Source organism: Cervus elaphus, chromosome 6, assembly GCF_910594005.1.
Source record: "Cervus elaphus chromosome 6, mCerEla1.1, whole genome shotgun sequence".
Lineage (NCBI taxonomy): Eukaryota > Metazoa > Chordata > Mammalia > Artiodactyla > Cervidae > Cervus > Cervus elaphus.
In genome coordinates, this window is record NC_057820.1 from 6,723,458 (window position 1) to 6,737,401 (window position 13,944).

General features: G+C 44.9%; 1 protein-coding gene across 7 annotated transcripts in view; it reads right to left on the bottom strand.

The window, feature by feature from the left end:
- The window catches only part of CC2D2A (coiled-coil and C2 domain containing 2A), a 125,440-nt gene that overhangs the window by 41,944 nt on the left and 69,552 nt on the right, over positions 1–13,944 (bottom strand). For all 7 annotated transcript variants that reach the window (XM_043906160.1, XM_043906155.1, XM_043906156.1 and 4 more), the window contains 3 exons: positions 10,075–10,231; positions 5,710–5,857; positions 2,487–2,625 (listed from right to left, as the gene is read on the bottom strand). In XM_043906160.1, coding sequence (XP_043762095.1) covers positions 2,487–2,625; positions 5,710–5,857; positions 10,075–10,231 — 444 coding nt within the window. The remainder of the gene's footprint in view (positions 1–2,486; positions 2,626–5,709; positions 5,858–10,074; positions 10,232–13,944) is intronic.

Sequence of the window (13,944 nt, forward strand, 5' to 3'; positions counted from 1 at the left end):
ATGACTTAGCAACTAAACTACTACTACTAAAAATATTTTAATTTTTTACACTTCAACATTTTAAATATATTTCAAAACATTTTAAAAATATAATCTTTAGACTATATTTATGCACATAAATGGACTTCTCTTGTGGCCCAGCTGGTAAAGAATCTGCCTGCAATGCGAGAGACCTGGGTTTGATCCCTGGGTTGGGAAGATCCCTGGAGAAGGGAAAGGCTGCCCACTCCAGTATTCTGGCCTGGAGAATCCCATGGATTCATGGGGTTGCAAAGAGTCGGACACGACTGAGTGACTTTCACTTTCACTTTCTTCCACTCTGCACGTAAACAAGGGCCCCAGAGTCAGTCCGTCAGCTTCACTTGGCTCCACGGCCATGCTGCCTTGTTCTTGGACACCACTTGGTGGCCTTGGTCGTTAGGAAAAGTGAACCGGAGACGGACCCAGGCACCAGCATAAAAAGCACAGCTTCAGCAAGCCAGAGGGGACGAGCAGATCTGGGCTGCCCTCTGCCCAGGCGTCCACTCCTCTGCTGGGAGCTGTGTCAGCTGCAGCCTTGACCTGCAGAGACAGAGACTCCGAGAGCAGAGATCTGCTGGGGCTTTGCAATGGGAAAGGTGATCCTGCGGTGACAATCCTGGTTCATAAAAGAGGCTAGTCAGGAAGGCAAGGATGAGGTGGTGGGATGGCCTCACCGACGCAATGGACATGAGCTTGAGCAAACTCCAGGAGATGGTAAAGGACAGAGAAGCCTGGCATGCTGCAGTCTGTGGGGTCGCAAAGAGCTGGACGTGACTGAGCAACTGAACAGCAACAGGAAGGCAAACCCTGTGTTTTGTCCTTCTCTGGGAAGCAAATAGTTAAAAAGAAGAAACCTGAAGGGGAGCAAGCATTTAGTCACTCAGCTGTGTCCGACTTTTTGTGATCCCATGGACTGTAGCCCTCCATGGGATTCTCCAGGCAAGAATACTGGAGTGGGTAGCCATTTCCTTCTCCAGGGCATCTTCCCAACCCAGGGTCTCCTGTATTGTAGGCAGGAGTCTGCCCTGAGTCTGCCCAAATTGGGTCTGAACTTGGGTCTCCTGTGTTGTAGGCAGATTCTTTACCATCTGAGTCATCAGGAAAGCTAATGAAGGGGACATATGCACTCTAAATATTGTCAGTTTAGGGCAAGTCACTGAAACAAAATTTGAGACTTTTACATGGAATAGGCTACACTTCAGGTAATATGGCCTGTTCTTTCTAGTAACGCTCTGTCTGCACTAAGTATCATGTTGGAAGGAGATTTTATAAAGATAAAAATCAGAATAAGCTGAAGCTTGCTTTGGGACTTCTCTTAGAATCACTAGAGGAACATGAAAGTTTTCATCCTGGTTAGAGTTAACCCGATGAACTAAGAAATGTGATCACAGAACGTGCTGCTATGGACACCTTCTGGATCAAATACTTATTTATTAGGTTTCAGTGGAAACTATGAACTTGGGAGCAAAAGCAACTGTCTTTGATACCAAGAGAAATCATTTACTAACTAATGTGCCATTTTATGCATAAATTCACCAAAGAAAGAATTTTGAATGTTATGATAGATACAAGCAATTTATCTCAAAAATATTTAAGTGACACCTAAATGGTAATCTAATTAATCACCCAACAAGAAAATGAACAAAACCACCATTTCTGAAGATGCCCCATCAGCCCTTCAAGGTGACGTGGAAAGAGCAAATGCCCTGAAACCGCATCTACTGGGAGCCGCGACCTCACCAGCTACGTGCCCTGGAGCAAGGAATCCCGAGAGGCTGAGCTCAGTGTCTCTCCACGGAAGGGGCGAAGCGAAACTTTTCCGTAGGGGTTTTACGGAGGTTAGAAGTAAGAGTAACCACAACGTGCGTGCATGCGTGCTCAGTCACTTCAGTCATGCCTGACTCTTCGGGACCCCATGGACTGTAGCCCACCAGGCTCCTCTGTCCATGAGATTCTTCGGGCAAGAATATTGGAGTGGGTTGCCATGCCCTCCTCCAGGGGATCTTCCCAACCCAGGGCTCAAACCTGCATTGCTTATTTCTCCTGCACTGGGGTGTCTTCAGAAATGGTGGTTTTGCTAGTTTTCTGGTTGGATGATTATTTAGATTACCATTTAGGGTTCTTTACCACTAGCGCCACCTGGGAAGCCCCGTAACCTCAGCAGTACCTGGTGCTTCCTGCATGCTGTGTGTGGACAGCTAGGGGCTGACACCCAGCAGCTCATTTCCTCCCGATGACACTGTGAGGGCATCACGGGCTTCGGACCACGTTTGTCTTGCTCCCAACAGTCAGTAGGTGCAGAGCTAGAATTTAAACCTGTCATTCAACCCAGCCCTCACGTTCTTACACACTCTGGCTTAGGAGAACGTAGCGCGAAAGGGGACCTGTGTAAAAAGCCCTGCCCTTTCTGTGGTTACCACACCGAGTGGAGAAGTGGTGTGCGCCCAGGCCTCCTGCCGCGTTACCGAGATCAGCTGCATCAGGGGGCCGTTGCTGGGGTCGTTGGGGTCGAGCTTGGACTCTGCCGCCCACTTGGCCAACTTCTTCATGTCTGTCAGTCCTGACGTGCCGATAGAGGAGATGGCATCTGCTCTCTTCAAAGCGCTGAAAACAGAAGTTGATTCCTTGAGACAGACTTCATCACAGAGCAGTCTGCATCAGGACCACAGGACCACAGGGTCAGCCCTGCTCTGTGAAGGAAAATCTGATGGTAGGAAGGACTTCTGCCATTTGTCCTTACCTGATGGTTGCTATTAAATATGTCATAAGGGTAATAAAAAAGCATGAATGGTGGCAGAAAATATTTTCAAAGCATGTGTCTAATAAAGCATAAAAACATCCAAAAAATATGAGGAACTCATTCAACTCAATAGCGACAAAACAAACAATCTGATTAACAAATGGGTAAAGGATCTGAATGAACATTTTCCCAAAGACATACAGATGGCCAATGGACACATGAAAAGATGCCCAGTCATCAGGGAAATGCAAATCAAAACCACAACGAAATGTCACCTCACACTTGTCAGAATGGCTGTCATAAAAGGCAAGCAATAACAAGTGCTGGCAAGGATGTGAGAAGGGAATTCCTTGTGCACTGTTGGTGGGAATGTAAGTTGGTGCAGCCACTGTGAAAAACAGCATGGAGGCTCAAGAAGTTAAAAGTAGAGCAACCACATGCTCCTGCGATCTGACTTCTCGGGATACATCCGAAGTAAACAAAGTCAATGTCCTGGAGAGGTCTCTGCACCCCCATGCTTACTGCAGAATCAGTTATAACAGCCAAGACATGGAAACCACCGAAGTGTCCATCAATGGACACGTGGATAAGTAAAATGTGATATGTGTGTGTGTATATATATACATATATATATATATATAAAATTCAGTCATAAAAGAAGGAAATCCTGCCATTTGTAACATGGATGGACATTGAGGCATTATGCTAAGTGAGATGATCTCACTTTTACCTGGAATCTAAAATAACCAAACATGTAGAAACAGAGAAAAGATTGGTGGAGCCAGAGGTCAGGGGGGTGGATAACGGATGAAGCCACTCCTGAGCACAAACTTCCAGTTGTAAGATGGATAAGTTCTGGGACTCTAATGTACAGCGTGGTGTCTATAGCTACTGCTGTTCAGTCGCTCAGTCGTGTCCGTCTCTTTGCAACCCCATGGACTGCAGCACCCCAGGCTTCCCTGTCCTTCACCACCTCCCGGAGTTTGCTCACATTCATGTCCAGTGAGTTTGGTGGTGCTATCTAACCATCTCATCCTCTGCCACTCCCTTCTCCTCCTGCCTTCAATCTGTGTATGACTATATGAGTGTAGCTACTAATACTCTATTGTACACTTGGGGATTGCTAAGAGAGTAGATCTTAAAATTTCTCAGCCCAAGGTGGAGAAAAAAAATCTCTAATGTGTGTCAATGGATGTTACTCAAACTTATTGTGAAAGTCATTTCGCAATATCTAGAAATATCAAATCATTTTGTTGTATACCTTAAACTTATACAATGTTACATGTCAATTAAATCTCAGTACAACTGGGGGAAAAAGATGCATAATTAGAAGGAATGCAAATGTGACCCTGCGTCTCTGCAACAGTCTCCTGAGTTACTGGATCCAGACCAGAGTACCTGGTGTAGGATGCCCCAAAGGCCCCACCTCCCAGGTACCTGGGGACCACTTGGGCCTGAGGCTAAAATCAAAGAGAAGAAACCTCTATGCAACTAACTTAAGCCCCAACTTTGGACACGACTGAATTCCAAAGGGGCTAGGTGGTCATCATGGTTGAGCTGGGCCTTTATTAACAGGGCTGTGTCTCCCGTCCCTCACGCTGTGTTTCCTTCTCTCCTGAGGAGCTGGAGCTTTAACCTCGGCAGGAAACTCAATGAGACAAAGTACAGGAGGCTTGTACATAAAGGCGTAAACAAGCCTCCCCTGGAAATGCTGCCAGGCTCCTGGCTGAGAAAGACCTCATTGTTATTATCACATGGATCCAGGTGTTTACATTGGAAGGCGAGGGCATAAAGGGAACAAAACCGACCCTGTTCCTCTGTTTTTCCATGTGTTGGAAATGACACTGTGTGACTTGTAATGTATCTTCTTGATGATCAAGATAAGTCCTTTTGGGACTTCCCTGGTGGTCCAGCGGTTAAGACTCCCTGCTCCCAAGGCAAGAGGCCTGGGTTCGATCCCTGGTGAGGGAATTAGATCCCATCACAGCTAAGAGCCTGAACACTGCAACGAGGACTTGGTGCAGCCAAAATAAATAAATTAAAAAAAAAAAAAAGAAACGTCCTTTCATTTTATGGAGCCTCTGAGGCCACGACAGTAAAATGATCCACTCAAGACACATCCACTGGGGATTGACAGAAGCAAGCCTGGAACCCAGGCACCTGGCTCCAGAGTCCAGGCTGCCTGGATGAACATCAACCACTAACAGGGGTGGCCCGTCCGTCTGGAGTGAGTCCCTTCCTGCTGTTCTGAGGGAAACCGACAGCTAGCAGTCAAGGAAGGGGACTGACAATAGGGCCTTTCATACACCCAGAAGTTTCGACATCAGCCATATTTTACAGCAATCTCTGACTGAGGGCCAAATATATACAACTATATGCCATGCCAGCATTCACTGGAAGGACTGATGCTGAAGCTCCAATACTTTGGCCACCTGATGCGAAGAGCCGGCTCATTGGAAAAGACCCTGATGCTGGGAAACACTGAAGGCAGGAGGGCAGCAGAGGATGAGATGTTTGGACGGCATCACTGACGCAATGGGCATGAACGTGAGCAAATTCCTGGAGACAGTGCAGGACAGGGAAGCCTGGTGAGCTGCAGTCCACGGGGTCACAGAGAGGGGGACACGACTTAGCGACTGAACAGCAGCAACAACACATGCCATGTACTCTGCCCGGCTGTAAAACTGCGAAAATACTTCACAGACATACTGGGGAAGACTAGATAGGGGAAAGTGCTTTTCAGTGTATCTGATGCTGACAAACATCCGGGATTTGTTAGGGTATTAGCATTTTACTTTTTATCATAAGAACACACACACACAAAACCCTGAAAATACTGGCACATGGTAATAAAAGGAAAGACTGTGAGACTGCAAAGCCTTTTCCCCACTGAATCGTGCTAACGCCAATGCTGTCCTTGTTCACCGGCTGTTCTAGCCGCACGTTACCTTCTGAATCCAATATTCTGCTGCGACAACGGAGGAATTAAAGGAATTCCGTTTTCTCCAATGGCCCACGCCACGCTGTTGGACACTTTCCCCGAGGTCATTAGAATCAGTTGATTACTACCGTCAGCTTCAAATGAGAAGGGCACTCCTGAGGAAGCAGCGGATGAAAAAGGATGCTGTTTAGAAAGAGGGAGTGAGCCCCATGCTAGTGAGAAGGCAAATCAGAGAGCAGACAAATGGGGGTGGGGGGATGGAACACATCATTCAAATCAACAACCTTGAACTTCAGGTGATGACACAGTAGGCCCCTCAGCTGTATCTCTGATAGCAGAGTGTAGCATTATGATCAGTGATGTGCTCCGCACTGGGACCAACTGCATATGTATTCTGCCACTTAACAGCTGTGTGACCATGGACAAATCGCTTAACTTCTCTGAACCTTAGTTTCGCTATGTATAAAATGGAGTTAATAATAATGAAAGTGAAAGTTGCTCAGTCGTGTCCTACTCTTTGTGACCCCCCCATGGAGTATGCAGTCCATGGAATTCTCCAGGCCAGCATACTGGAGTGGATAGCCTTTCCTTTTTCCAGTGTATCTTTCCGACCCAGGAATCGAACTGGGGTCTCCTGCATTGCAGGTGGATTCTTTCCTGAGCTATCAGGGAAGCCCATACTATAATAATAATGATAGCACCCCCTTTTAAGGATTACTGTGAAGACACTCCTTCATTAGTTCAGTAGATATCTATTTGAGCCCCTACTTCATGCCAGGCACTATTCTAGTTACCAAGACAGCAGCAAAGAAAACTGATAGGAATCCCTGACCTCACGGAATTTACATTCAAGTAGGAAACACAGGTCAGGAAGCAACAGTTGGAACTGGACATGGAACAACAGACTGGTTCCAAATAGGAAAAGGAGTACGTCAAGGCTCTATATTGTTACCCTGCTTACTTAACTTATATGCAGAGTACATCATGAGAAACGCTGGGCTGGAGGAAGCACAAGCTGGAATCAAGATTGCCAGGATAAATATCAACAACCTCAGATATGCAGATGACACCACCCTTATGGCAGAAAGTGAAGAAGAACTAAAGAGCCTCTTGATGAAAGTGAAAGAGGAGAGTGAAAAAGTTGGCTTAAAGCTCAACATTCAGAAAACTAAGATCATGGCATCTGGTCCCGTAACTTCATGGGAAATAGATGGTGAGACAGTGGAAACAGTGTCAGACTTTATTTTTCTGGGCTCCAAAATCACTGCAGATGGTGATTGTAGCCATGAAATTAAAAGACGCTTACCCCTTGGAAAGAAAGTTATGACCAACATAGACAGCATATTAAAAAGCAGAGACATTACTTTGCCAACAAAGGTCCGTCTAGTCAAGGGTCATGTATGGATGTGAGAGTTGGACTATAAAGAAAGCTGAGCACAGAAGAATTGATGCTTCTGAACTGTGGTGTTGGAGAAGACTCTTGAGAGTCCCTTGGACTACAAAGAGATCCAACCAGTCCATCTTAAAGGAGATCAGTCCTGGGTGTTCACTGGAAGGAATGATGTTGAAGCTGAAACTCCAATACTTTGGCCACCTGATGCAAAGAGCTGACTCATTGGAAAAGACCCTGATGCTGGCAAAGATTGAGGGCAGGAGGAGAAGGGGACAACAGAGGATGAGATGGTTGGATGGCATCACCGACTTGATGGACATGGGTTTGGGTGGACTCCGGGAGTTGGTGATGGACAGGGAGGCCTGGCGTGCTGTGGTTCATGGGGTCGCAAAGAGTTGGACATGACTGAGCGACTGAACTGAACTGAACTGAACTGAAGAAAGACAGATTATAGATGTGATAAATAAGAGATGAGGCTGGCATGTTAGAGAGTGGTGGTGGTGATGATTTAGTTACTAAATTGTGTCCACCTCTTGTGACCCCATGGACTGTAGCCCACCAGGCTCCTCTGTCCATGGGATTCTCCAGGCAAGAATACTGGAGTGGGTTGCCATTTCCTTCTTCAGGGGATCTTCCCCACCCAGGGATCCAACCCGAGTCTCCTGCACTGCAGGCAGATTTTTAACCACTGAGCCACCAGGGAAACCCCATGTTGGAGAGTAGTAAGTGCAAAAGAGAAAAAAGTATGAAAAGTGTTAGAAAATATATGTTTTAGGAGGAGGCAGGGGTTGAACTTTCCAATGTTAAGTGGCAAAGGAAGGCTCCATGAGAGGTCCCTTCTGAATAACGAAAGGCCTGAAGAAAGCGGAAGGGAGGCATGTAGGTATCTTGGGAAAGAGCCTTCTTGGCAGAAAGAACGATGCAAAGGCCCTCAGGTGAGAGCATGCCTGGAATGAGAAACAGCATGTCAAGTGAGGAAAAACCTGCAAAGCCTCAGACAGACCTGGCAGGCACTGACCACTCCTCACATGCTGTCACTCAGCTATGCTAGAGACTTCAAAGCCTCACTGACTGGGCTCCCACTGATTCAACATTAATGACAAAAAGTCTCCGGACAGGACATTAATCATGTAAAAGAAGAAAAGATTTTTAAGCATGAAACATAGGCTTTCCTGGTGGCTCAGCTGGTAAAGAACCCGCCAGCAATGCAGGAGACCTGGGTTCAATCCCTGGGCTTGGACGGTCCCCTGGAGAAGGGAAAGGCTACTCACTCCATTATTCTGGCCTGGAGAATTCTATGGACTGTATAGTCCACGGGGTTGCAAAGAGTCGGACACGACTGAGCGACTTTCACTTTCATAGGAACTACTTGTTCTGGAGTCCCAGTTAATATTATTGATATTAACACAAAACAACACCACTGTTAACCCTATAATAGCATCTTTGTGTTTTCCAAACAGCTTTCCTTCAGGGGCTTCCCTGGTGGTCCAGTGGTTAAGAATCTGCCTTCCAATACAGGGGACATGGGTTTGACTCCCGGTCAGGGAATTAAGATCCCACATACCACAGGGTAAGTAGGCCTGTGTGTTGCAATGAAGAGCTGGAATGCTGCAATGAAGACCCAGTGCAGCCAAAATAAAAATAAATAAAGTGTACTTATTTTATTTTATGACTTAAAAAAAAATCTTTCCTTCATACTGAACACTGCATCTTGATCTTCAAAATAAGCCCACAAGACATTTAAGGGAGGTATTATTAGACCCCTCTTATGAATGAGGAAGATGATAGTCAAAGAGGTTCCATGATTACTAGGGTCACACAGTTTGTCAGTAACAGAGTTGGAACTAAAAGCTTAGATCTCCAGACTTTTAGACTGGTGATCAGATTTGGGACTCAAGGAATTCTTGCATCCAGATATGCACTCACAATAAAAAATCACCAGGCATGCGAGGAAACAGAATCAGACCAATAAGCAGAAAGGTGTTGGAATGCCAGATACAGAATACTGAAAAATCTTCTTGCCTGGGAAATGCCATGGACAGAGGAGCCTGGCCAGTTACAGTCCAAGGGGTTGCAAAGAGTTGGACACAACTGAGCGACTCACACACACAGAGAATGAAGGAATGAATGAATGAATAAAATAAGTGATTGAGAGTACCAGAAAATGACCCAAGGTTGTCAGAACTGATTGTAAAAAAAACTAAATAGGATTTCCAGAGGTGAAAAATACAGTCATTGAAATGAGGAACTCAGTGATGAGTTTCGATGACTGGACATAGCCAGAAAGTGAATTCATGATTTGGAAGACTGATTTAAAGAAATTACACAGAATACAGAAGTGGAAGAAAGAGATGTCAAGTATATTAAAGAGAGGTTAAAAAAAAACATGGTTGACAGAGTGAAAAAGTCCATGAGAGAATGAGAGATGAGAGAATATTATTTAATAATATCCCCATTACCATTATTTTATTTCAAAATTTTCCACCTTACAGATAACACTATGATGTACTTTTTTTTTTTTATGCACAAAGTTTTATCTTCATTTTAAATTATTTTTTCAGGAAAGATTCCTAGAAGTTGAATTAAGGTGTCAAAGGCAATCTGCTGCTACTGCTGCTGCTAAGTCGCTTCAGTTGTGTCTGACTGTGCAACCCCATAGACGGCAGCCCACCAGGCTCCCCCATCCCTGGGATTTTCCAGGCAAGCGTACTGGAGTGGGTTGCCATTTCCTTCTCCACAAAGGCAATCTAAAGGCCCTTAATTCACGTGGCCAAACTACTTTACACTTGTACAGTTACATGAATTTACTGGTCGCCCATGGTGTGTAAAAATTACTTTGCGAAAAATCATATGTGATTATTGCTTTCATTTGAACTTCTGATAGCAATGTTGGAATTGTCTGGTTGTCTGATAAGGGAAGAAAAAAAACAGATGTTCAAATCTGACAGTGATTCCGTGAACCGCTGAGGCCTTTCGTACCACTTCCGACTCCCTCATGGTCCAGGGTCACGTGCTGGTTACTGCTAAACTCCACTTCCTCAATGGGAGCCCTTCCGCTGACAACGGTGGTTTCAGGGATGGGCAGAAACACTTCCGCCAGCAAGGTGGTACCACTGTGTCCAGCGGTCTCATAGACCTGGAATCGGGGAAGAGAAAGCCAAGTAAAAACAGCAACACAGGGTGCTCACTCCCAGATAACCAGCCCCTTTGTCTCTGCTGATCACTGTTCTAGTCCAGAGCATCCACGTCAGAGTGGAGGGTTGAGTCGTGCTGCTCTGGTCTCCATGGAGACCAGATCATACCCTATTTGGCAAGTTATCGGCATCCTGTCTTCTTGCCTGACCTAATCGTCTGTGGGAGAGAGGCTGATGACAAAGCATCAGGGTACTGCAAGTGCTTCTATTTCAAACTAATACAGGTTAGTTTTAGAGAATAGGCTTCCTCTTCTTCCTGGTTCAAGTTATTTCAGAGAGCAACAGCATCAGGTAGAAAGGTGAGATAATTTGGACAAACCACCAGATGGCTTATTATCTGCATCAACTTCAAAGTCAGTAGGAAAAGCATTATACCCCGAAGTACTCTAGGGTATCGGGTCAAATCTATTACTTGGTGAATCGCTCAAAGGCTTTCTTTTAGGACCTTCATTTTTTTTTTTTTTTTTGTTAGTTGCTGAGCCCTATCTATCTCCTTCACAGACCTTCTCCCAAAATGGGGTCAACAGGACCGCCTATAGTTCTGAAGCTGATTACTGCAGTGTGTCTCATTATCATGCCATCACCGTGAGATGAAGGCCCCATTGCCAGGGCATCCATAGATTACGAATATACAATACGGTCTCAGTCGAACCCTCTGCTCCAAGTGATCGAGCTTCCCCTGTATTCCTGGGTCACTTCACTTTTGTGCTAAGAAGATAAAATATTTCTCAGCTCTGCTGCCTTCCTTCCACGTTCCATTGTCTCTCTCCATGAAGCCTCTCTGGCTGGTACACATTTTTCTAAAATGCAGATCTCACTCTTTTATTTCTACGAATTAAACATTTCTATTTTTTAATTGGAGGATAACTGCTTTATAATGCTGTGTTAGTTTCTGCTGAACAACAGCGTGAATCAGCTCTAAGTATACATATATCTGCTCCCTCTTTTATGATTTTAAATTTATTTTTAATTGGAGGATGACTGGTTTCCAGTGTTGCGTTGGTTTCTGCCATATATCCGTGTGAATCAGCCACAGGTGTACGTAAGTCCACACCCTCTTGAACCTCCCTTACCCCTACCCCCTGCCTACCCCCTAAGTCATCACAGCACTGAGCTGCATCCCCCGTGTTGTAGAGCAGCTTTTCCCACTAGCTGCTTTACCCGTGATGGTGTGTGTGTCACGCTCTCTCGTTCGTCCCACTCTCCCCTCACCTGTACTGTGTCCACAAGTCCACTCTCTGCATCTCACCTCTATCCCTGCCGTGCAAATAGGTTCACCAGTACCATTTTTCTAGATTCCATATGTGTACGCTAATACAGAACATTTGTTTTTCTCTTTCTGACTTATGGCACTCTGTATAATGGGCTCTAGGTTCATCTGCCTCACTGGAGCTGGCTCAGTTTCGTTCCTTTTTATGGCTGAGTACTATTCCACTGTATGTATGTACCACAACTTCTTTATCCATTCATCTCTCGATGAAATGTTCCTGTTTTTCTTCTGATGTAATCGATCCCCCTCTGATTATCTTTCCACTCACCACCTGAATGTGCAAAGATGACACTGTGGAGTCTCGCTACCCGCCCTCCCTAACACAGCGTGTGTCGTGCTGTGGATTCTTTTCCAAGGATGAGAAGGACGGATTCATGTGGCCTGCTATCCTGGCCTCATCTACCTGGTATTCACCAGCTCACATTTGCAACATGGCCGATTGAGTTTGGAAGGGCCACTGGGACAGAGACAAAGGCGGAGGCTCCATAGGAACGGAACCCAAGACCCCAGACTGAGGACCACCGTGAGCTACTCTAACGGGCTGGTGCACCAAGAGGCCTGTGAGTGCTCAGGGCTCACCCCTGCTTGATTCAAGGGCTCAGTGGGCAGCCCATGAGTTGCGCATTTAAGCCACACTCTCCAACTTCATCTTTATCAGGAGATAGGTGATATTTTTATCTATATTAAAAAGATCTTTTAAGGAAAGTTTCAAATATAAGTAATATTAGAAGAATAATATACCATGAACCCATCACCTACCTAGCTTCAATTACCATTAAGTTATTGTCAATCTGGTTTTGTCTATGTTCTCAACTATTTGCCTCTTCATTAGTATTCTGAGCTTAGACATCATTTCATCTGTAAATATTTCAGTATGTATTTCTAAAAGAGGATATAAAAAGGCATAATTACCATACAATTATCACAGCAATTCCTGAATAATGTCAAATATCAGTAAGTTTCAAATGTCTTTCAGAATCTCAAAAAATTAGTATAATATTTTGAATTAGATGACAGTTATTTCATACACTGCAATTGATTGGTATGTCCCTCAAGCCTCTATTAATTTATAAATGACCCCTCTTTGTATCGCATTTTCTCTATACTTTTATTGGTTTAGAACTCTAATGGAAAAAGAAAGATCAATTTTTTTGGCTTATCCCAACTTCTCATAAGAGCCTGCGGTTTTATAATATCACAGACTATAAAGAACATGGAGCAAGCTGCTGCTCACTGCATAAGACACCTTGGTTTGACCCATTAAGTTATGGACTCTCTGGCATAAAGTTTCATCCTGAGAGAATGGCGCATTTTTCTTTCTTTAAAATTCTTTTTGTACTTCTCCTTGAATTTTCATTCATCCAGACAGGCCTTTCTGTGAAGCCATTAAGAGCTTTAGGTCTGATACCGTGCTTAATCTTAACCACAGTCCTATAAAGGATGGTTTCTGGTAAAGATTAAGCAAGATATCAGAGCCCACAATCCTAGATGATGGATGTGGGGCTCAGCAAAGAGGAGAAATTTCTCCTGGTCCCTCATCTCATGAGTCACAAAGCTGGGATGTGAATCTAACACTGTCTCACTTCAGGATGCATTCACTTTTTGTTATGTTTTCCTCTCCGGTCAAGGAAAATCAGAAAGGTGAATAAAAGTTAAGAAATCTTTTAAAGCCATAACCATAATCCATGACTTATGAAGTAAATATAATTACTTTAGACAGACCGGTGAGAAATAATGATTGAAAGAGAATTTAAAATCTAAATGAAAGAACCACAAAACGTGGATATGCTGTATAAACAATGGCTAAAACCAAAGGTTGGTCTTCCGGGGTGTCTCAGTGTTAAAGAAACAACCTGCTAATGCAGGAGACATGGGTTCAATTCCTGGGTTGGAAAGATGCCCTGGAGAAGGAAATGGCAACCCACTCCAGTGTTCCTGCCTGGGAAATCCCATGGACAGAGGAGCCTGGTGGGATATAGTCCATGGTGTTGCAAAACAGTCAGACACGACTTAGTGGCTAAACAATAACAACGACAGGAACAAAAGTTTAAAGTACAGTCTTTAGCATGGGCAGCTGTGATGAAAAGCCCTCCGAGATCCTCCTGTCTCTGACTCTCTGGTTGCTCAGATTCTCAAGGGACTGGCTCTCCTGGCCAGGGGAGGGTGCACTGTCCACTTTGAGAGGGTGCACTGTCCACTTTGAGAGGGTGTACTGTCCACTTTGAGAGGGTGTTTGAGCTCCCTGGAAGGTGCTCTGCTGTATCGGACCCTGTGTGAGGACTGCACAAAGTTGTCACATGCCCACCCACACTTACTTGTATGCCCCCACCAATCCCTGGGCTTTCCCTGCAGGAATGCTTATCCCCTCTACTGAAATTCCTTGTT